The sequence below is a fragment of the Gopherus evgoodei genome, unplaced genomic scaffold, assembly GCF_007399415.2.
Source record: "Gopherus evgoodei ecotype Sinaloan lineage unplaced genomic scaffold, rGopEvg1_v1.p scaffold_106_arrow_ctg1, whole genome shotgun sequence".
In the NCBI taxonomy this organism is placed as follows: Eukaryota; Metazoa; Chordata; order Testudines; family Testudinidae; genus Gopherus; species Gopherus evgoodei.
Genome location: NW_022059769.1, coordinates 127,501 through 150,637, shown reverse-complemented (window position 1 = coordinate 150,637; position 23,137 = coordinate 127,501). Strand labels below are relative to the sequence as shown.

At 66.7% G+C, this 23,137-nt stretch overlaps 1 protein-coding gene across 1 annotated transcript; it reads left to right on the top strand.

Moving 5' to 3' along the window:
- Positions 1-243: 243 nt before the first annotated feature.
- On the top strand, positions 244-20,446 carry LOC115639710 (alpha-2,8-sialyltransferase 8E-like). The gene is made up of 7 exons (XM_030542659.1): positions 244-329; positions 1,999-2,076; positions 4,461-4,547; positions 5,477-5,621; positions 8,656-8,768; positions 9,493-9,591; positions 19,984-20,446. Exons 1-7 carry the CDS (start codon positions 244-246, stop codon positions 20,444-20,446), a joined length of 1,071 nt encoding a protein of 356 aa, XP_030398519.1.
- Positions 20,447-23,137: the final 2,691 nt, after the last annotated feature.

Below are 23,137 nucleotides of genomic sequence, written 5' to 3'. Positions count from 1 at the left end.
AGTCCTGGCTTCCAGCCCCCCTGCTCTAACCCACCAGCCCCCACTCCCCTCCCAGAGCCAGGGAGAGAACCCACGAGTCGTGGCCCCTAGGTCCTCCTGCTCTAACCACTAAGCCCCACTCCCCTCCCAGAGCCGGGGAGAGAGGCCAGGGTGGAGGAGGGGCACCCAGGGGGCCGTGCCCGGTGGATTCCCCCATGGTGAGTGAAGGTGTCTCCCCACAGCGAGTGCCGGGGGCCCCCCAGGATGCTGCACAGACAGAGCTGGGTGCTGGTGCTGTCTGTGAGCATCACCCTCAGCTTCAGCCTCTCTGTGCTGTGGAGGCTTCAGAGGTGAGTGATTGGGGGGCTGGGAGCCCGGACTCCTGGGTTCTCCCCTGGCTCTGAGAGGGGAGTGGAGGCTGATGGGTTGGAGCAGGGGGGCTGGGAGCCAGGACTCCTGGGTTCTCCCCTGGCTCTGAGAGGGGAGTGGGGGCTGGTGGGTTAGAGCGGCGGGGGGCTGGGAGCCCGGACTCCTGGGTTCTCCCCTGGCTCTGGGAGGGGAGTGGGGGCTGGTGGGTTAGAGCAGGGGGGGCTGGGAGCCCGGACTCCTGGGTTCTCTCCTGGCTCTGGGAGGGGAGTGGGGGCTAGTGGTTAGAGTGGGGATGTGTGGCTGGGAGCCAGGACTCATGTGTTTGGGGGGGCATCAGGTGAGTTATGCTCTGAAGCCCCCTTGGCAAAGGCACCCCGAGGTGGGGAGCCCCCAGACAGGTTCCTCCAGACAAGCCAGGGGAGACCCTGTGGAAGTCAGAGCTGTGAGCTGGTCTGTGTGGGATGCTGGTCCCTGGGGGTCCCTGTCCCCCTGTCCCCCAGAAATCTGTGCTCGACAGCTGGGCGCTCAGAGCCCCCAGGACAGGTCCTGCGGGATGTATCCCTGAACGCCGCCTTTGCCCCTCAAAGACACTGCCCTGGGGAAATCGATCCCATCCTGGAACGGGCCCCCCAAGCCCCCGAGATAACCTGCTTCAGTAGGGAAATAACCCCCCCAGCCCCACCCCCCTCGCTGTCACCTCCCCTTCCCCGAAACCGACCCGGGGTATCATCAAACAATTGCAGCCCAACCCCCTTCTTCCGGCCTGCAAACCACCCCCCAAGCTCCCCACAGACCCACTGCTGACAGCGGTAAACGTAAACCTTCCCCCCCCCACCCCCTGGGCAGCCGGATGAAAGACAGGGGAAACTGAGGCATGCAGGGACCAGACAGAAACGTCTCTCTTCCTCGCTCGGGGCTTTTGCGGGATCCTGCTGCCCGGCCTGACGCAGGTTTTCTTTACTAGACCCCGGCCTCGCTCGTGGGGTTCGACACGGTGCCGTGAAGCCAGGGGGCTGCTGGGGGGGGTCATGCCTGGAGCGAACCTGTGTGGGGCAGGGAGGCACCCAGGTCCCCGGGGAGCGGGACCAGCGGCATTAACCCCCCTCTCTCTGCCCCCTAGCCGGGTGTCCCAGCCCAAGATAGCGTCGGCGGCTGGCAAAAGAGCGGTGCGGGACCCCCAACATCCCTGCCGGGCCGTGGCCCACATCAGGAACCCCGTGTGCGTGGGGGGGTCGGGGGGAGGGAGGAGGGGCTGTGGGGGCACTGGCCTCTGAGGGACCCACTGAGTTAGGGGGGCCTGGCAGGGAGGGGGATTCAGTGGGGCAGAGGAGAAGGAGGCGGTGGGAGGGATGTAGGGAGAGGAAGGAAGGGATGTGGGGGGGGTCTGGGGGCTTGGTGGGGTGTGGGGAGGGGAAGAGAAAGGGGTCAGTGAAGCAGTGTGGGGGAGGGCAAGGAGGTGCAGGGGGAGGGAGGGGAGGGTCTGGGGGCTTGGTGGGGTGTGGGGAGGGAAAGGAGGTGCAGGGAGAGGTGGGGGAGGGGAGGAGCGGGGGCTCTGTGAGATGGGGAGGGAGGCGACGGGGGAGGGGGTGCTGGAGGGGCCTGTGGGGGGGGCTCTCCTGGCCATGTATAACCCCCCCTTCCGCTTTCCAGCCCCGAGGCCCCGGTGATGGGGGCGGAGCGGTGCCGGGGGCTGGGGCAGAACTGGAGCGCGGGGACCCTCCCTGCCCGGTGAGTGGGGCGGAGCACATCCCGCGGCCTCGGGGCAGCCCCTACAACCCCCCCACACCGGCGCTGGGGCCTGGGGGAAGATTTCACCCAGCCAGTCCCTGAACCGCAGAGCCCCCCGGGACTTCTCACAGCCGGACACCCCGGACCCAGCGATCACTGGGCCCTCACCCCACGTCCAGCCCCAAGACCCCGGTCACGGCCCCCACGTCAGCTGGACCCCCAGAGCCAACACCGCACCCAACCCCCCCAGCCGAGCCCGAAGTAAATGGTGTAAAGCTTCACTCGCCAGCCAGGGGACGACCCAGAGAGCTGGCCAGCCGTGTCCCCACCCCGGGGCGCCGTCCCCACTGCTTCGCTGGGAGTCCAACCCTCCGGAGTCCCCCCGCAGAGCACCCAGCAAACTCCCCGTCCCAGACGTCCCCCCGGAAATGTGCCCTGGCCGGCCCAGCCCTCTCCTGGGGAACACGCGCTCATCTGCGGCCTGTCGCTGATGAACACAAAACGAGGTGCCGATCTGCTTAGCTCAGCCAGAATTCCCCATACGGGTCAGTCCAAACACACCGGCTTCCCCCAAACACATTTATTAATTGCAGCAAATCATGGGTTCTGAAATGATACCTCACACGCCATTCTTTGTACAAAACTTATCATGAGAATAATGATCAGCAAATTATGGGTTTTGAAATGATACCTCACACGCCATTCTTTGTACAAAATGTATCAGGACAATAATGATCAGCAAATTATGGGTTTTCAAATGATACCTCACACGCCATTCTCTGTACAAAACTTATCAGGACAATAATGATCAGCAAATTATGGGTTTTCAAATGATACCTCACACGCCATTCTCTGCACAAAACTTATCAGGACAATAATGATCAGCAAATTATGTTTTCAAATGATACCTCACATGCCATTCTCTGTACAAAACTTATCAGGACAGTAATGATCAGCAAATTATGGGTTTTCAAATGATACCTCACACGCCGTTCTTTGTACAAAACGTATCAGGACAGTAATGATCAGCAAATTATGGGTTTTCAAATGATACCTCACACGCCATTCTCTGTACAAAACTTATCAGGACAGTAATGATCAGCAAATTATGGGTTTTCAAATGATACCTCACACGCCATTCTCTGTACAAAACTTATCAGGACAATAATGATCAGCAAATTATGAGTTTTCAAATGATACCTCACAGGCCATTCTTTATACAAAACTTATCAGGACAATAATGATCAGCAAATTATGGGTTTTCAAATGATACCTCACACGCCATTCTTTGTACAAAATGTATCAGGACAATAATGATCAGCAAATTATGGGTTTTCAAATGATAGCTCACACGCCATTCTTTGTACAAAACGTATCAGGACAGTAATGATCAGCAAATTATGAGTTTTCAAATGATACCTCACAGGCCATTCTTTATACAAAACTTATCAGGACAATAATGATCAGCAAATTATGGGTTTTCAAATGATACCTCACACGCCATTCTTTATACAAAATGTATCAGGACAATAATGATCAGCAAATTATGGGTTTTGAAATGATACCTCACACGCCATTCTCTGTACAAAACTTATCAGGACAATAATGATCAGCAAATTATGGGTTTTCAAATGATACCTTAAAAAGGAGGTGAATCTAGGGAGTTGAGGACTGGCACCAGGAGAAGTAAATCAGCGAGTTACATGCAGGAGAAAGCCAGTGAACGTCCACACGCCAGCTAAACCCGAAGAGTGACCACGCCGCAGTGATCTGTCGGGTCAAAGTGTCTCCAGAGCCCCCCCGGGGGTCTGTGGAGCCGTTCAGAGTCCCTGGCCCCTCCGAGTTCAAACAGCCAAAAAGACAGGAACTTTCTGGTGGTTTTGTTCAGTTTCCAGGCCGAGCTCCCTGGCACGTGGCATTTCCCCGGGGTCCGCTGGGCCACTGACCAGCCCTGTGCGTGCAATGATCCCGCACGGCCCAGCTCATTTCGTTAGTCGTCAGCGTCGGCCAGGGGGCGAGTCCCCGTCCCCGGTTCCGAGTTCCCAGCAAAAGTTGGCCCCGTTGTGAAGCAAAACTCCCGTCTCTCCCCCTAGCCGGGGGCCAGAGCTGCCGCGAGTGCGAATCCTGCTGGCAGCAGCTCCCAGCCGCTGGCAGAGGCTAACGGCCAAACTTTCGCGTTCGGGGCAGACCCACACCTGCCCTGAGCCAGCCCGACGCGCCGGGGGGCTGGGCCGGCTCTGGCGACGAGTGTGTCAGGTCTCAGCTAGCGCCGGCAGCCGGGGCCGCAGCTGGCAGAGGGGGCGGTCGATAATGGGGGGCCCCTGGGGGGCGCAGGGAAAGGGGAAGGGGGGACAGAGCCGTGACTCTCTGTGTCTTTGTCCCAGGCAGGACCAGGGCTGGATCCTGAGTCAGCTGAAGCTGGTGCAAAGCTGCCCCTGGGTGCATAATGCCAGCGCCCTGGGGCAGTACAGGTACCCCCCACCCCTAATGCCCTGCCCCCCCACTTCCTCTCCCCCACCCCTCTGCCCCCTGCTTCCTGTCCCCCACCCCCAGTGCCCTGCCCCTCTGCTTCCTCTCCCCCACCCCCAGTGCCCTGCCCCTCTGCTTCCTCTCCCCCACCCCTCTGCCCCCTGCCTCCTGTTCCCCACCCCCAGTGCCCTGCCCCTCTGCTTCCTCTCCCCCACCCCTCTGCCCCCTGCCTCCTGTTCCCCACCCCCAGTGCCCTGCCCCTCTGCTTCCTCTCCCCCACCCCTCTGCCCCCTGCCTCCTGTTCCCCACCCCCAGTGCCCTGCCCCCTTCCTCTCCCCCACCCCTCTGCCCCCTGCCTCCTGTCCCCCACCCCTAATGCCCTGCCCCCCCACTTCCTCTCCCCCACCCCTCTGCCCCCTGCTTCCTGTCCCCCACCCCCAGTGCCCTGCCCCTCTGCTTCCTCTCCCCCACCCCTCTGCCCTCTGCCTCCTGTCCCCCACCCCCAGTGCCCTGCCCCCCTTCCTCTCCCCCACCCCTCTGCCCCCTGCTTCCTGTCCCCCACCCCCAGTGCCCTGCCCCCCTTCCTCTCCCCCACCCCTCTGCCCCCTGCCTCCTGTCCCCCATCCCCAGTGCCCTGCCCCTCTGCTTCCTCTCCCCCACCCCTCTGCCCCCTGCCTCCTGTCCCCCATCCCCAGTGCCCTGCCCCTCTGCTTCCTCTCCCCCACCCCTCTGCCCCCTGCTTCCTGTCCCCCACCGCTAATGCCCTGCCCCCCCACTTCCTGTCCCCCACCCTCTGCCCCCTCCCTCCCCCACTGCTGCCCCAAATGACTCCTTCTCTGCCCCTCCATGCCCTCCCCCAGCCCCCCACCCCTCTGCCCCCTGCAGCCTCCGACTACCCCCCAGCTGCCCCTCACCCCTCTCCCCTGCACAGGGAGCAGCTGGGGGGCTGCTGTAATGCTTCAGCCGACCTGGTGCTGACCCACAACAACACCCGGTTGGGCTCCCAGATCGTCTACGATGGGCAGCCGGCCCAGAAGTATCTGGTGAAGGAGGAGCTGCTGGAGATTCTGCTGCAGGTAGGGGGCGCTGGGCTGGGGGGGTGTCGGGGGCTTACGCCAGGTGCCCCACCCCAGAGGTGGCTGCACCTCAGCCCCGGGCGATGGGTCCCTATACAAACAGCCCTCCACGCCCCACCCCAGAGCTGGCTGCATCTCAGCCCCGGCCGATGGGTCCCTATATAAACAGCCCCCCCAGACCCACCCCATAACTGGCTGCATCTCAGCTCCGGGCGATGGGTCCCTGTACAAACAGCCCCCTAAGACCCACCCCAGAACTGGCTGCATCTCAGCCCCGGGCGATGGGTCCCTATACAAACAGCCCTCCACGCCCCACCCCAGAGCTGGCTGCATCTCAGCCCCGGGCGATGGGTCCCTATACAAACAGCCCTCCACGCCCCACCCCAGAGGTGGCTGCAACTCAGCCCCGGGCGATGGGTCCCTATACAAACAGCCCTCCACGCCCCACCCCAGAGCTGGCTGCATCTCAGCCCCGGGCGATGGGTCCCTGTACAAACAGCCCCCCGTGCCCCACCCCAGAGCTGGCTGCACCTCAGCCCCGGGCGATGGGTCCCTGTATAAACAGCCTCCCATGCCCCACCCCAGAGCTGGCCACATCTCAGCCCTGGGCGATGGGTCCCTGTATAAACAGCCTCCCATGCCCCACCCCAGAGCTGGCTGCACCTCAGCCCCGGGCGATGGGTCCCTATATAAACAGCCCCCCAAGACCCACCCCAGAGGTGGCTGCACCTCAGCCCCGGGCGATGGGTCCCTGTATAAACAGCCCCCACGCCCCACCTCAGAGCTGGCTGCATCTCAGCCCCGGCCGATGGGTCCCTATATAAACAGCCCCCCCAGACCCACCCCATAACTGGCTGCATCTCAGCTCCGGGCGATGGGTCCCTATATAAACAGCCCTCCACGCCCCACCCCAGAGCTGGCTGCATCTCAGCCCCGGGCGATGGGTCCCTGTATAAACAGCCTCCCATGCCCCACCCCAGAGCCGGCTGCACCTCAGCCCCGGGCGATGGGTCCCTGTATAAACAGCCCCCACGTCCCACCCCAGAGCTGGCTGCATCTCAGCCCCGGGCGATGGGTCCCTGTATAAACAGCCTCCCATGCCCCACCCCAGAGCTGGCTGCATCTCAGCCCCGGGCGATGGGTCCCTATATAAACAGCCCCCCAAGACCCACCCCAGAGCTGGCTGCATCTCAGCCCCGGGCGATGGGTCCCTGTATAAACAGCCTCCCATGCCCCACCCCAGAGCTGGCTGCATCTCAGCCCCGGGCGATGGGTCCCTATATAAACAGCCCCCCAAGACCCACCCCAGAGCTGGCTGCATCTCAGCCCCGGGCAATGGGTCCCTGTATAAACAGCTGCCCACGCCCCACCCCAGAGCTGGCCACATCTCAGCCCCAGGCGATGGGTCCCTGTATAAACAGCCCCCCATGCCCCACCCCAGAGCTGGCCACATCTCAGCCCCGGGCGATGGGTCCCTATATAAACAGCCCCCCAAGACCCACCCCAGAGCTGGCTGCATCTCAGCCCCGGGCGATGAGTCCCTGTACAAACAGCCCCCCAAGACCCACCCCAGAGGTGGCTGCACCTCAGCCCCGGGCGATGGGTCCCTGTACAAACAGCCCCCCAAGACCCACCCCAGAGCTGGCTGCATCTCAGCCCCGGGCGATGGGTCCCTGTATAAACAGCTCCCCATGCCCCACCCCAGAGCTGGCCACATCTCAGCCCCGGGCGATGGGTCCCTGTATAAACAGCCCCCCGTGCCCCACCCCAGAGCTGGCTGCATCTCAGCCCTGGGCAATGGGTCCCTATATAAACAGACCCCATGCCCCATCCCAGAGCTGGCCGCATCTCAGCCCTGGGCGATGGGTCCCTGTATAAACAGCCCCCCAAGACCCACCCCAGAGCTGGCTGCATCTCAGCCCTGGGCAATGGGTCCCTATATAAACAGCCCCCATGCCCCATCCCAGAGCTGGCCGCATCTCAGCCCTGGGCGATGGGTCCCTGTATAAACAGCCGCCCACGCCCCATCCCAGAGCTGGCCGCATCTCAGCCCTGGGCGATGGGTCCCTGTATAAACAGCCTCCCACGCCCCACCCCAGAGCTGGCCGCATCTCAGCCCCGGGCAATGGGTCCCTGTATAAACAGCCCCCCAAGACCCACCCCAGAACTGGCTGCATCTCAGCCCCGGGCGATGGGTCCCTGTATAAACAGCCGCCCACGCCCCATCCCAGAGCTGGCCACATCTCAGCCCCGGGCAATGGGTCCCTGTATAAACAGCCGCCCACGCCCCACCCCAGAGCTGACCGCATCTCAGCCCTGGGCGATGGGTCCCTGTATAAACAGCCGCCCACGCCCCACCCCAGAGCTGGCTGCACCTCAGCCCCGGGCGATGGGTCCCTGTATAAACAGCCTCCCACGCCCCACCCCAGAGCTGGCCGCATCTCAGCCCCGGGCGATGGGTCCCTATATAAACAGCCGCCCCAGACCCACCCCAGAGCTGGCTGCACCTCAGCCCCAGGCGATGGGTCCCTGTATAAACAGCCGCCCACGCCCCACCCCAGAGCTGGCTGCACCTCAGCCCCAGGCGATGGGTCCCTGTATAAACAGCCTCCCACGCCCCACCCCAGAGCTGGCCGCATCTCAGCCCCGGGCAATGGGTCCCTATATAAACAGCCGCCCACGCCCCACCCCAGAGCTGACCGCATCTCAGCCCCAGGCGATGGGTCCCTATATAAACAGCCGCCCACGCCCCATCCCAGAGCTGGCCGCATCTCAGCCCCGGGCAATGGGTCCCTGTATAAACAGCCGCCCACGCCCCACCCCAGAACTGGCTGCATCTCAGCCTTGGGCGATGGGTCCCTGTATAAACAGCCGCCCACGCCCCACCCCAGAGCTGGCTGCATCTCAGCCCTGGGCAATGGGTCCCTGTATAAACAGCCGCCCACACCCCACCCCAGAACTGGCCGCATCTCAGCGTTGGGGGGGGGTTCTGTGCATGGTCGGTGGGTGCTGACCCAGGTCCCCTCCACCGCAGGGCTCCCCATTTCAGGCCGCCCCCTATGAGTGCTGTGCTGTGGTGGGAGGTGGGGGGATCCTTCGTGAGAGCGGCTGTGGCCCCGAGATCGACCGTGCCCAGTTCATCATCAGGTAACGCCGGCCGGGGGGGGGGACGGGAACGGGGAAAAGGGGTGCACAGTGTGGAGATCAGGGGGTAGAGAATTGGGGGCAGTGCAGGTGTAGGCTGGGGGAATGAGGCTATGGGGGGCAGAGAGAGTGGAGGTGCAGTGGGGGGTTCAGGGATAGTTGGATGCAGTGGGGGGCTCAGGCAGAGTGGGGTGCAGTGGGGGGTCAGGGGGAGTGGGGTGCAGTGGGGTTCGGGGATAGTGGGGTGCAGTGGGTGGTCGGGGGAGTGGGGTGCAGTGGGGGGCTCAGGGAGAGTGGGTGCAGTGGGGTTCGGGGGAGTGGAGCACAGTGGGGGGTCAGGGGGAGTGGGGTGCCGAGTGGGGGGTCACGGTGCAGGGCAGGGGGTAGCCGGTCGAGGCGAGGGGGCTGTGACCCATTTAAAAGGCCAGGCTGTGGGGGGCGATGCCAGGGGAGGACGGCGAGGGGGGGAGGGTAGCCCCCGGCCCCTCCCCATCTGCCCCCTCCCGCCCCCCACCCGCATAGGAGCCCAGAGCAGCCCCACCCGGGCCGCCGGCCCCGGCCGAGCTCTGGGAGCGCAGGAGGGGGCGGGGCCGGGGGCGGGGCCAGGCTGTTCGGAGGCTCCGCCCACCCCCGCCCATGGAGGGGGGTTAAGACGTAGGACACCCCATGGGGTGAGGGGCACCGGGGTCCCCTAGCTGCTCCCCAGCTCACCCCACCTCCCCCCTAGGATCAACCCCCCATGGGGCTGGCCCCCCGAGGACTTCGCTAACGACGTGGGCACCAGATCAAACGTCGTCACCATGAACCCCAGTGTCCTGCGCGACCGGTACTGGGGGGGCGAGCCCTGGGGGGAGGGGAGCCCCGGGGGGAGTATGGGGGGACGGGATCAGAGCTGGCCGCGGGGGGCAGCTGGATTGAGAAAGATGGGGGAGGGATGGGTTGTATTGTGACCCATGGGGGAGCCAGGATCAGAACTGGGGGGATGGAGGGTCATAGGGTCACCGGGGGTGGGGGGCAGAGGAGGCCGAGCCCCCAGCTCTCCGGTCGGCCATAGGGTCAGTGGGGGATCGGGGCAGAGGAGGCCCAGCCCCAGCTCTCCGGTCGGCCATAGGGTTACCGGGGGTGGGGGGCAGAGGATGCCCAGCCCCAGCTCTCCGGTCGGCCATAGGGTCAGCGGGGGTGGGGGGCAGAGGATGCCCAGCCCCAGCTCTCCGGTCGGCCATAGGGTCACTATAGGGTGGGGGTCAGAAGAGGCCCAGCCCCAGCTCTCTGGTCGGCCATAGGGTCACTGGGGGTGGGGGGCAGAGGATGCCCAGCCCCCAGCTCTCCGGTCGGCCATAGGGTCACCGGGGGTGGGGGGCAGAGGATGCCCAGCCCCAGCTCTCCGGTCGGCCATAGGGTCACTATAGGGTGGGGGTCAGAAGAGGCCCAGCCCCAGCTCTCTGGTCGGCCATAGGGTCACTGGGGGTGGGGGGCAGAGGACGCCCAGCCCCCAGCTCTCCGGTCGACCGTAGGGTTACCGGGGGTGGGGGGCAGAGGATGCCCAGCCCCAGCTCTCCGGTCGGCCATAGGGTCACCGGGGGTGGGGGGCAGAGGATGCCCAGCCCCAGCTCTCCGGTCGGCCATAGGGTCACTATAGGGTGGGGGTCAGAAGAGGCCCAGCCCCAGCTCTCTGGTCGGCCATAGGGTCACTATAGGGTGGGGGTCAGAAGAGGCCCAGCCCCAGCTCTCTGGTCGGCCGTAGGGTCACCGGGGGATCGGGGCAGAGGATGCCCAGCCCCAGCTCTCCGGTCGGCCATAGGGTCACTATAGGGTGGGGGTCAGAAGAGGCCCAGCCCCAGCTCTCTGGTCGGCCATAGGGTCACTATAGGGTGGGGGTCAGAAGAGGCCCAGCCCCAGCTCTCTGGTTGGCCATAGGGTCAGCGGGGGATCGGGGCAGAGGATGCCCAGCCCCAGCTCTCCGGTCGGCCATAGGGTCACTATAGGGTGGGGGTCAGAAGAGGCCCAGCCCCAGCTCTCTGGTCGGCCGTAGGGTCACCGGGGGATCGGGGCAGAGGATGCCCAGCCCCAGCTCTCCGGTCGGCCATAGGGTCACCGGGGGTGGGGGGCAGAGGAGGCCCAGCCCCAGCTCTCCGGTCGGCCATAGGGTCACCAGGGGTGGGGGCAGAGGAGGCCCAGCCCCCAGCTCTCCGGTCGGCCATAGGGTCAGTGGGGGATCGGGGCAGAGGATGCCCAGCCCCAGCTCTCCGGTCGGCCATAGGGTCACCAGGGGATCGGGGCAGAGGAGGCCCAGCCCCAGCTCTCCGGTCGGCCATAGGGTCACCGGGGGATCGGGGCAGAGGAGGCCCAGCCCCAGCTCTCCGGTCGGCCGTAGGGTCACCGGGGGTGGGGGGCAGAGGATGCCCAGCCCCAGCTCTCCGGTCGGCCGTAGGGTCACCGGGGGTGGGGGGCAGAGGATGCCCAGCCCCAGCTCTCTGGTCGGCCATAGGGTCATCGGGCGTGGGGGGCAGAGGAGGCCCAGCCCCCAGCTCTCCGGTCGGCCATAGGGTCACCGGGGGATCGGGGCAGAGGATGCCCAGCCCCAGCTCTCCGGTCGGCCATAGGGTCACCGGGGGTGGGGGGCAGAGGACGCCCAGCCCCCAGCTCTCCGGTCGGCCATAGGGTCACCGGGGGATCGGGGCAGAGGAGGCCCAGCCCCAGCTCTCCGGTCGGCCATAGGGTCACTGGGGGTGGGGGGCAGAGGAGGCCCAGCCCCCAGCTCTCCGATCGGCCGTAGGGTCACCGGGGGTTGGGGGCAGAGGATGCCCAGCCCCAGCTCTCTGGTCGGCCATAGGGTCACCGGGGGTGGGGGGCAGAGGAGGCCCAGCCCCCAGCTCTCCGGTCGGCCGTAGGGTCACCGGGGGTGGGGGGCAGAGGAGGCCCAGCCCCCAGCTCTCGGGTCGGCCGTAGGGTCACTGGGGGTGGGGGGCAGAGGAGGCCCAGCCCCAGCTCTCCGGTCGGCCATAGGGTCACCGGGGGATCGGGGCAGAGGAGGCCCAGCCCCAGCTCTCCGGTCGGCCATAGGGTCAGTGGGGGATCGGGGCAGAGGAGGCCCAGCCCCCAGCTCTCCGGTCGGCCATAGGGTCACTGGGGGATCGGGGCAGAGGAGGCCCAGCCCCCAGCTCTCCGGTCGGCCATAGGGTCACCGGGGGTGGGGGGCAGAGGAGGCCCAGCCCCAGCTCTCTGGTCGGCCATAGGGTCACTGGGGGATCGGGGCAGAGGAGGCCCAGCCCCCAGCTCTCCGGTCGGCCATAGGGTCACCAGGGGATCGGGGCAGAGGAGGTCCAGCCCCCAGCCCTCCGGTCGGCCATAGGGTCACTGGGGGTGGGGGGCAGAGGAGGCCCAGCCCCCAGCTCTCCGGTCGGCCATAGGGTCAGTGGGGGATCGGGGCAGAGGAGGCCCAGCACCCAGCTCTCCGGTCGGCCATAGGGTCACCGGTGGTGGGGGGCAGAGGATGCCCAGCCCCAGCTCTCCGGTCGGCTGTAGGGTCACCAGGGGTGGGGGGCAGAGGATGCCCAGCCCCAGCTCTCTGGTCGGCCATAGGGTCACTGGGGGCTGGGCCTCCTCTGGTCGGCCGTAGGGTCACTGGGGGTGGGGGGCAGAGGAGGCCCAGCCCCAGCTCTCCGGTCGGCCATAGGGTCACCGGGGGATCGGGGCAGAGGAGGCCCAGCCCCAGCTCTCCGGTCGGCCATAGGGTCACCGGGGGATCGGGGCAGAGGAGGCCCAGCCCCCAGCTCTCCGGTCGGCCATAGGGTCACTGGGGGATCGGGGCAGAGGAGGCCCAGCCCCCAGCTCTCCGGTCGGCCATAGGGTCACCGGGGGTGGGGGCAGAGGAGGCCCAGCCCCAGCTCTCTGGTCGGCCATAGGGTCACTGGGGGATCGGGGCAGAGGAGGCCCAGCCCCCAGCTCTCCGGTCGGCCATAGGGTCACCAGGGGATCGGGGCAGAGGAGGTCCAGCCCCCAGCCCTCCGGTCGGCCATAGGGTCACTGGGGGTGGGGGGCAGAGGAGGCCCAGCCCCCAGCTCTCCGGTCGGCCATAGGGTCAGTGGGGGATCGGGGCAGAGGATGCCCAGCCCCAGCTCTCCGGTCGGCCATAGGGTCACCAGGGGATCGGGGCAGAGGAGGCCCAGCCCCAGCTCTCCGGTCGGCCATAGGGTCACCGGGGGATCGGGGCAGAGGAGGCCCAGCCCCCAGCTCTCCGGTCGGCCGTAGGGTCACCGGGGGTGGGGGGCAGAGGATGCCCAGCCCCAGCTCTCCGGTCGGCCGTAGGGTCACCGGGGGTGGGGGGCAGAAGATGCCCAGCCCCAGCTCTCTGGTCGGCCATAGGGTCATCGGGCGTGGGGGGCAGAGGAGGCCCAGCCCCCAGCTCTCCGGTCGGCCATAGGGTCACCGGGGGATCGGGGCAGAGGATGCCCAGCCCCAGCTCTCCGGTCGGCCATAGGGCCACCGGGGGTGGGGGGCAGAGGACGCCCAGCCCCCAGCTCTCCGGTCGGCCATAGGGTCACCGGGGGATCGGGGCAGAGGAGGCCCAGCCCCAGCTCTCCGGTCGGCCATAGGGTCACTGGGGGTGGGGGGCAGAGGAGGCCCAGCCCCCAGCTCTCCGATCGGCCGTAGGGTCACCGGGGGTTGGGGGCAGAGGATGCCCAGCCCCAGCTCTCTGGTCGGCCATAGGGTCACCGGGGGTGGGGGGCAGAGGAGGCCCAGCCCCCAGCTCTCCGGTCGGCCGTAGGGTCACCGGGGGTGGGGGGCAGAGGAGGCCCAGCCCCCAGCTCTCGGGTCGGCCGTAGGGTCACTGGGGGTGGGGGGCAGAGGAGGCCCAGCCCCAGCTCTCCGGTCGGCCATAGGGTCACCGGGGGATCGGGGCAGAGGAGGCCCAGCCCCAGCTCTCCGGTCGGCCATAGGGTCAGTGGGGGATCGGGGCAGAGGAGGCCCAGCCCCAGCTCTCCGGTCGGCCATAGGGTCACCGGGGGATCGGGGCAGAGGAGGCCCAGCCCCAGCTCTCCGGTCGGCCATAGGGTCACCGGGGGTGGGGGGCAGAGGAGGCCCAGCCCCAGCTCTCTGGTCGGCCATAGGGTCACTGGGGGATCGGGGCAGAGGAGGCCCAGCCCCAGCTCTCCGGTCGGCCATAGGGTCACCAGGGGATCGGGGCAGAGGAGGTCCCAGCCCCCAGCCTCCGGTCGGCCATAGGGTCACTGGGGGTGGGGGGCAGAGGAGGCCCAGCCCCCAGCTCTCCGGTCGGCCATAGGGTCAGTGGGGGATCGGGGCAGAGGAGGCCCAGCACCCAGCTCTCCGGTCGGCCATAGGGTCACCGGTGGTGGGGGGCAGAGGATGCCCAGCCCCAGCTCTCCGGTCGGCTGTAGGGTCACCAGGGGTGGGGGGCAGAGGATGCCCAGCCCCAGCTCTCTGGTCGGCCATAGGGTCACCGGGGGTGGGGGGCAGAGGATGCCCAGCCCCAGCTCTCTGGTCGGCCATAGGGTCACCGGGGGTGGGGGGCAGAGGAGACCCAGCCCCCAGCTCTCCGGTCGGCCATAGGGTCACCAGGGGATCGGGGCAGAGGATGCCCAGCCCCCAGCTCTCCGGTCGGCCATAGGGTCACCAGGGGATCGGGGCAGAGGAGGCCCAGCCCCCAGCTCTCCGGTCGGCCGTAGGGTCACCGGGGGTGGGGGGCAGAGGATGCCCAGCCCCAGCTCTCCGGTCGGCCATAGGGTCACCGGGGGTGGGGGGCAGAGGACGCCCAGCCCCGAGCTCTCCGGTCGGCCATAGGGTCACCAGGGGTGGGGGCAGAGGATGCCCAGCCCCAGCTCTCCGGTCGGCCATAGGGTCACCGGGGGTGGGGGGCAGAGGATGCCGAGCCCCAGCTCTCTGGTCGGCCATAGGGTCACCGGGGGTGGGGGGCAGAGGACGCCCAGCCCCCAGCTCTCCGGTCGGCCATAGGGTCACCGGGGGTGGGGGGCAGAGGAGGCCCAGCCCCAGCTCTCCGGTCGGCCATAGGGTCACCAGGGGATCGGGGCAGAGGATGCCCAGCCCCAGCTCTCCGGTCGGCCATAGGGTCACCGGGGGTGGGGGACAGAGGACGCCCAGCCCCCAGCTCTCCGGTCGGCCATAGGGTCACCAGGGGATCGGGGCAGAGGAGGCCCAGCCCCCAGCTCTCCGGTCGGCCATAGGGTCACCCGGGGATCGGGGCAGAGGAGGCCCAGCCCCCAGCTCTCCGGTCGGCCGTAGGGTCACCGGGGGTGGGGGGCAGAGGATGCCCAGCCCCAGCTCTCCGGTCGGCCGTAGGGTCACCGGGGGTGGGGGGCAGAGGATGCCCAGCCCCAGCTCTCTGGTCGGCCATAGGGTCACCGGGGGTGGGGGGCAGAGGAGGCCCAGCCCCAGCTCTCCGGTCGGCCATAGGGTCACCGGGGGTGGGGGGCAGAGGATGCCCAGCCCCAGCTCTCCGGTCGGCCGTAGGGTCACCGGGGGTGGGGGGCAGAGGACGCCCAGCCCCCAGCTCTCCGGTCGGCCATAGGGTCACCAGGGGTGGGGGCAGAGGAGGCCCAGCCCCCAGCTCTCTGGTCGGCCATAGGGTCACCGGGGGTGGGGGGCAGAGGATGCCCAGCCCCAGCTCTCCGGTCGGCCATAGGGTCATCGGGCATGGGGGGCAGAGGAGGCCCAGCCCCCAGCTCTCCGGTCGGCCATAGGGTCACCGGGGGATCAGGGCAGAGGATGCCCAGCCCCAGCTCTCCGGTCGGCCATAGGGTCACCGGGGGTGGGGGGCAGAGGACGCCCAGCCCCCAGCTCTCCGGTCGGCCATAGGGTCACCGGGGGATCGGGGCAGAGGACGCCCAGCCCCCAGCTCTCTGGTCGGCCATAGGGTCACCGGGGGTGGGGGGCAGAGGATGCCCAGCCCCAGCTCTCCGGTCGGCCGTAGGGTCACCGGGGGTGGGGGGCAGAGGATGCCCAGCCCCAGCTCTCTGGTCGGCCATAGGGTCACCGGGGGTGGAGGGCAGAGGAGGCCCAGCCCCCCAGCTCTCCGGTCGGCCATAGGGTCAGTGGGGGATTGGGGCAGAGGAGGCCCAGCCCCCAGCTCTCCGGTCGGCCGTAGGGTCACCGGGGGATCGGGGCAGAGGAGGCCCAGCCCCCAGCTCTCCGGTCGGCCGTAGGGTTACCGGGGGTGGGGGGCAGAGGATGCCCAGCCCCAGCTCTCCGGTCGGCCATAGGGTCAGCGGGGGATCGGGGCAGAGGAGGCCCAGCCCCCAGCTCTCCGGTCGGCCATAGGGTCACTATAGGGTGGGGGTCAGAAGAGGCCCAGCCCCAGCTCTCTGGTCGGCCATAGGGTCACCAGGGGATCGGGGCAGAGGAGGCCCAGCCCCCAGCTCTCCGGTCGGCCATAGGGTCACCGGTGGTGGGGGGCAGAGGAGGCCCAGCCCCAGCTCTCTGGTCGGCCATAGGATCACCGGGGGTGGGGGGCAGAGGATGCCCAGCCCCAGCTCTCTGGTCGGCCATAGGGTCACCGGGGGTGGGGGGCAGAGGAGGCCGAGCCCCCAGCTCTCCGGTTGGCAGGAGGGTCACCAGGGGTGGGGGGCAGAGGATGCCCAGCCCCAGCTCTCTGGTCGGCCATAGGATCACCGGGGGTGGGGGGCAGAGGATGCCCAGCCCCAGCTCTCTGGTCGGCCATAGGGTCACCGGGGGTGGGGGGCAGAGGAGGCCCAGCCCCAGCTCTCCGGTCGGCCGTAGGGTCACCGGGGGTGGGGGGCAGAGGACGCCCAGCCCCAGCTCTCCGGTCGGCCATAGGGTCACCGGGGGTGGGGGCAGAGGAGGCCCAGCCCCAGCTCTCCGGTCGGCTGTAGGGTCACCAGGGGTGGGGGGCAGAGGATGCCCAGCCCCAGCTCTCTGGTCGGCCATAGGATCACCGGGGGTGGGGGGCAGAGGATGCCCAGCCCCAGCTCTCTGGTCGGCCATAGGGTCACCGGGGGTGGGGGGCAGAGGAGGCCCAGCCCCAGCTCTCCGGTCGGCCGTAGGGTCACCGGGGGTGGGGGGCAGAGGACGCCCAGCCCCAGCTCTCCGGTCGGCCATAGGGTCACCGGGGGTGGGGGCAGAGGAGGCCCAGCCCCAGCTCTCCGGTCGGCCATAGGGTCAGTGGGGGTTCGGGGCAGAGGAGGCCCAGCCCCAGCTCTCCGGTCGGCCATAGGGTCAGTGGGGGTTCGGGGCAGAGGAGGCCCAGCCCCAGCTCTCTGGTCGGCCGTAGGGTCACCGGGGGATCGGTGCAGAGGATGCCCAGCCCCAGCTCTCCGGTCGGCTGTAGGGTCACCGGGGGTGGGGGGCAGAGGAGGCCCAGCCCCCAGCTCTCCGGTTGGCCGTAGGGTCACCAGGGGTGGGGGGCAGAGGATGCCCATCCCCCAGCTCTCCGGTCGGCCATAGGGTCAGTGGGGGATCGGGGCAGAGGATGCCCAGCCCCAGCTCTCTGGTCGGCCATAGGGTCACCGGGGGTGGGGGGCAGAGGAGGCCCAGCCCCCAGCTCTCCGGTCGGCCGTAGGGTCACTGGGGGATCGGGGCAGAGGAGGCCCAGCCCCAGCTCTCCGGTCGGCCATAGGGTCACCGGGGGATCGGGGCAGAGGATGCCCATCCCCCAGCTCTCCGGTCGGCCATAGGGTCACCAGGGGATTGGGGCAGAGGATGCCCAGCCCCAGCTCTCCGGTCGGCCATAGGGTCACCAGGGGATCGGGGCAGAGGAGGCCCAGCCCCCAGCTCTCCGGTCGGCCATAGGGTCACCGGGGGATCGGGGCAGAGGAGGCCCAGCCCCCAGCTCTCCGGTCGGCCATAGGGTCAGTGGGGGATCGGGGCAGAGGAGGCCCAGCCCCAGCTCTCTGGTCGGCCATAGGGTCACCGGGGGTGGGGGGCAGAGGATGCCCAGCCCCAGCTCTCCGGTCGGCCATAGGGTCAGTGGGGGATCGGGGCAGAGGAGGCCCAGCCCCCAGCTCTCCGGTCGGCCATAGGGTCACCGGGGGTTGGGGGCAGAGGATGCCCAGCCCCAGCTCTCTGGTCGGCCATAAGGTCACCGGGGGTGGGGGGCAGAGGAGGCCCAGCCCCAGCTCTCCGGTCGGCCATAGGGTCACCAGGGGATCAGGGCAGAGGAGGCCCAGCCCCCAGCTCTCCGGTCGGCCGTAGGGTCACCGGGGGTGGGGGGCAGAGGATGCCCAGCCCCAGCTCTCCGGTCGGCCGTAGGGTCACCGGGGGTGGGGGGCAGAGGATGCCCAGCCCCAGCTCTCTGGTCGGCCATAGGGTCACCGGGGGTGGGGGGCAGAGGATGCCCAGCCCCCAGCTCTCCGGTGGGCCATAGGGTCAGTGGGGGATCGGGGCAGAGGAGGCCCAGCCCCAGCTCTCCGGTGGGCCATAGGGTCACTGGGGGATCGGGGCAGAGGAGGCCCAGCCCCCAGCTCTCCGGTCGGCCATAGGGTCACCGGGGTGGGCGGCAGAGGATGCCCAGCCCCAGCTCTCCGGTCGGCTGTAGGGTCACCAGGGGATCGGGGCAGAGGAGGCCCAGCCCCCGGCTCTCCGGTCGGCCATAGAGTCACCGGGGGTGGGGGGCAGAGGAGGCCCAGCCCCCCAGCTCTCCGGTCGGCCGTAGGGTCACCAGGGGATCGGGGCAGAGGAGGCCCAGCCCCCGGCTCTCCGGTCGGCCATAGAGTCACCGGGGGTGGGGGGCAGAGGAGGCCCAGCCCCCCAGCTCTCCGGTCGGCCATAGGGTCAGTGGGGGATCGGGGCAGAGGAGGCCCAGCCCCAGCTCTCTGGTCGGCCATAGGGTCACTGGGGGTGGGGGGCAGAGGATGCCCAGCCCCAGCTCTCTGGTCGGCCATAGGGTCACCGGGGGTGGGGGGCAGAGGAGGCCCAGCCCCAGCTCTCCGTTCGGCCATAGGGTCACCGGGGGATCGGGGCAGAGGAGGCCCAGCCCCCAGCTCTCCGGTCGGCCATAGGGTCACCAGGGGATCAGGGCAGAGGAGGCCCAGCCCCCAGCTCTCCGGTCGGCCGTAGGGTCACCGGGGGTGGGGGGCAGAGGATGCCCAGCCCCAGCTCTCTGGTCGGCCATAGGGTCACCAGGGGTGGGGGGCAGAGGATGCCCAGCCCCAGCTCTCCGGTGGGCCATAGGGTCACTGGGGGATCGGGGCAGAGGAGGCCCAGCCCCCAGCTCTCCGGTCGGCCATAGGGTCACCGGGGGATCGGGGCAGAGGAGGCCCAGCCCCAGCTCTCCGGTCGGCCATAGGGTCACCGGGGGATCGGGGCAGAGGATGCCCAGCCCCAGCTCTCCGGTCGGCCATAGAGTCACCGGGGGTGGGGGGCAGAGGAGGCCCAGCCCCCAGCTCTCTGGTCGGCCGTAGGGTCACCAGGGGATCGGGGCAGAGGAGGCCCAGCCCCCGGCTCTCCGGTCGGCCATAGGGTCACCGGGGGATCGGGGCAGAGGAGGCCCAGCCCCCAGCTCTGCGGTCGGCCATAGGGTCACCGGGGGATCGGGGCAGAGGAGGCGCAGCCCCAGCTCTCCGGTCGGCCATAGGGTCACCGGGGTGGGGGGCAGAGGATGCCCAGCCCCAGCTCTCCGGTCGGCCATAGGGTCACTGGGGGATCGGGGCAGAGGAGGCCCAGCCCCCGGCTCTCCGGTCGGCCATAGAGTCACCGGGGGTGGGGGGCAGAGGAGGCCCAGCCCCCCAGCTCTCCGGTCGGCCATAGGGTCAGTGGGGGATCGGGGCAGAGGAGGCCCAGCCCCCAGCTCTCCAGTTGGCCATAGGGTCACCGGGAGATCGGGGCAGAGGAGGCCCAGCCCCCCAGCTCTCCGGTCGGCCATAAGGTCACCGGGAGATCGAGGTCAGAGGAGGCCCAGCCCCCAGCTCTCCGGTCGGCCGTAGGGTCACCGGGGGATCGGGGCAGAGGAGGCCCAGCCCCCAGCTCTCCGGTCGGCCATAGGGTCACCGGGGGATCGGGGGTCAGAGGAGGCCCAGCCCCCAGCTCTCCGGTCGGCCATAGGGTCACCGGGGGATCGGGGCAGAGGAGGCCCAGCCCCCAGCTCTCCGGTCGGCCATAGGGTCACCGGGGGTGGGGGGCAGAGGAGACTGAGCGATGGGACGGCCGTGGGAGGGAACCGGACTGGCTCTGGGGGACGGGCCGTGCCAGGACGGCGGCTGACGGGGGCGTCTCTCCCTGCCCGCAGGTTTGGGGGTCTGGGCCGCTGGCGCCGTCCCTTCGTGGAGGCGGTGGGTGCCTACGGGGCCGCGCTGCTCCTCGTCCCGGCCTTCAGCTTCCCCGGCAACATTCAGGTCTCGTTCCAGGCCCTCTACACCCTGCAGGACTTCGACTCCCCGGCCCGCACCGTCTTCATGAACCCCGAGTACCTGGCACGGCTGGACGGGCACTGGCATCGCCGTGGCCTGCGCGCCAACCGCCTCTCCTCCGGCTTCATGCTGGTGAACGCCGCCCTGGAGATGTGCCGGCACCTCACCCTCTACGGCTTCTGGCCCTTCCCCAGCGACCCCGAGGGGCGGCCCCTGCCCCACCACTACTACGACAACCAGCCCCCCAAGCGGGGCGTTCACGCCATGCCCGAGGAGTTCACCCGCTACCTGGGCATGCACCTGCAGGGCGTGCTGCGGCTGCATCTGGGGTGGTGCCGGTGAGGGCGCGGCCGGCGGCCACGTGCAACGAGATACAGTGGCGGCGTGGCTGGATGTGGAGGAGCTACGGCAGGGGCAGACTCCTAGCTGGGCCCAGCTGATGCTGGCATGGGGCTGTAACGAGGCTGGTTCTGGTGGGACCCAACTGAGACCGCCAAAATCGGGACAAATCCCTTCAAGCAGGGCGGTTACGGCCCTAGGCTGGGGGTTTTCCACCTCTAAGGCAAACCAAGCCAGCCAGCCAGAGAGGACGTTGGTCTCACCCCACTGGCTAACCACAAGTCACACAAACACAGAAAAGGCAGAGTTGGTTGAAAGACCCATAGACAGACCGACGTGAATTCAGTTCTTGAGGTCCAGCTACACGGCAGACATGAGTTTGTTGTTGCCGAAAGTCCTTTTTGAAACAGCCCAGAGGTTATAGGCTGTGACAAAGTTCCTCCTCGACCTTGGCTGGCGCGTTCGCTCGCCTCACGGATTCACCCTGTGGGTTGGGAAACAGACCAGACCTTCCCCTCGGAGAAGCCACAGCCCAGGTCAATTCCTCCTGTGTCGGATCAGGAGTTGGGAAGTTTGGGGGGAACCCAGGGCCACCCCCTGGAACTTCCCCGTTACCTTACGCAGGGAAAAGAGATATACTTAATCTGGCAGGGCCACCCAGGGGGAGGCAAGTGGGGCAATTTGCCCCAGGCCCCCACGAGAGTTTTTCAGGGGCCCTGGAGCAGGGTCCTTCACTTGCTCCGGTGGCCCCGGAAAACTCTCCCAGGGCCTGAGCACCCAGAGCTTCTTCTGCTCCAGGTCTTTGGCTGCAGAGGGTCCCTCTGCCCCGGGACCCGCATCGACCCCAGGCCTCCTGAATCCTCTGGGCGGCCCTGTAATCTGGGACTAATATATCTGCCTTCTAACACTCTCCTGTAGCCATCTGGACCGACCCCGTCACAAGTCCAATGTCCATATTCAGGGCGGCTCCAGTCAGTGTCTGGGGATCTCAGTCCTTGTGGCTTAAGGTTTCCGTCAAATCAGATCTGAGCTGAAGCAGGATCGTGGCCCAGGATTTTAATACATTTCTAGCAGCCTTTTGGCCTGACAAAACAATTCTCCTTGTCCCAGACATCCTGGCCATTGGCACAGAGCAATTTCTCCATTAAACGGGACAGATACAGGTGACCCCAAACTGCAAAGAGACACACAGACAATGATCCTAGTTCCTTCAAGTGTCTTCACAAATGTCAATATTCCTGTTTTGATCTTCGAATCAAAGCCACAGCGATAGACAAGACTTGTTTGCTGACATCACAAGACCCGAGCGAACATTGAGCCTCCAGGCCCCGATCATTAGCCCTGACTGCCCACCTCCCGGTTGTGTCCCTGAGAAGACGAACCACCCAAGAGAGAAACGCCGAAGATCAGGCATGGCCACCAGGTTGAGTCCCTGAAGACCTCGCTACATGAAAACGGGGAAGTCCTTGGCTTGGGTCTGCCCCCTCCTGGAGACTTCTGGCCCCCCTCCTGGGGCAGCTTGAAGAATTCATCCGCGCCATGGGGATTGTTTTCGGTGGCTCACGGAGAGTGTGCTTTGTAACGTGTGCTGGGGAGTAGACCGGACGCCCTGTGTGACGAAGTGGGGGCGTTTCTTGTTGGGTTTTTTGTGTGTTTTCCAGGGGGTTGCATGCAGAGGGGTTGGGACTCAGTTTCCCTGGGTGTTACGGGTTTAACGAGGTGAGGGGAGAGGGAGTAACATTGCCACTTACTCATGAACTTTTCGGGAGACTTCACTTGGCAAGGGTATTCCCTGAATTGGTGGAGATGACAGGCTGGTTCAGATCGGGGAAGGCGACAAGGGGAAGGCGGCGTCCTGCACGCAGTATGGGCATTTGGAATATGGAGCGATGCCACTTGGACGATGTAACACGTCGGTCACGTTCCAGTGCTTCATGAACGATGTTTCCTCGGACACGTTGGGCCAATTGTTATCCGTTTCGATGCCATTTTTGTCTTCTCCGAATACCAGAAGCGACACCACGAGTAACTCATTCCCTGGTGCGTTTTAGTCATGTAAACGAACGCCTGTGGAGAAAAGCGATGATATCTGAGACCAGGAGTTGCTCACCATCAGCACAGCAGTTAGAGAATGGAGACCTCTTTTAAGTGGGGCTGGGTTCCTGGTCCTGATCCTCATCTGTCACAAGAACTTAGAGTATCTTTGAACGGCCCCGTTATCTTCATCAATGGCCGAATGCTAGGTCCCTTTCCTTTGCCCGCTCTGATTTCGTCACATCCTGGCCACGGAACGGGAAAGCAGGCACAGTCCCCACCAAAGATGGCTATGCCGAGCTGAGATACTACGCTGGGAGCTTCTAATCTTACTTGTGGTACCAAAGCGCAGGAGTCGATGTCCCTTTTTCAGACACTAATACCGAAAAAACCCCACAAGTGGCCAGAATCTGGCTGATGCTTGACGCCTCCTACGGCCTGGCAGCTTGGCTTTCCATCTGCACGATGATCTACTGTATCGTGAGAAGTGCGTCTATAGCCCAGATGGTCCAACCTCGCTGGACTTCGTGTCAGAACTACCTCACCCCAAGGTTGCTCTGTCATCCTGGGACCTGCTGATCTTTGCACGGAGGTGGCCCATTTGGTTTCTTTTTGTTCTCTCCCCACGGCTCAGGAAACAGGCTGCCTTTTCCTAAGCCG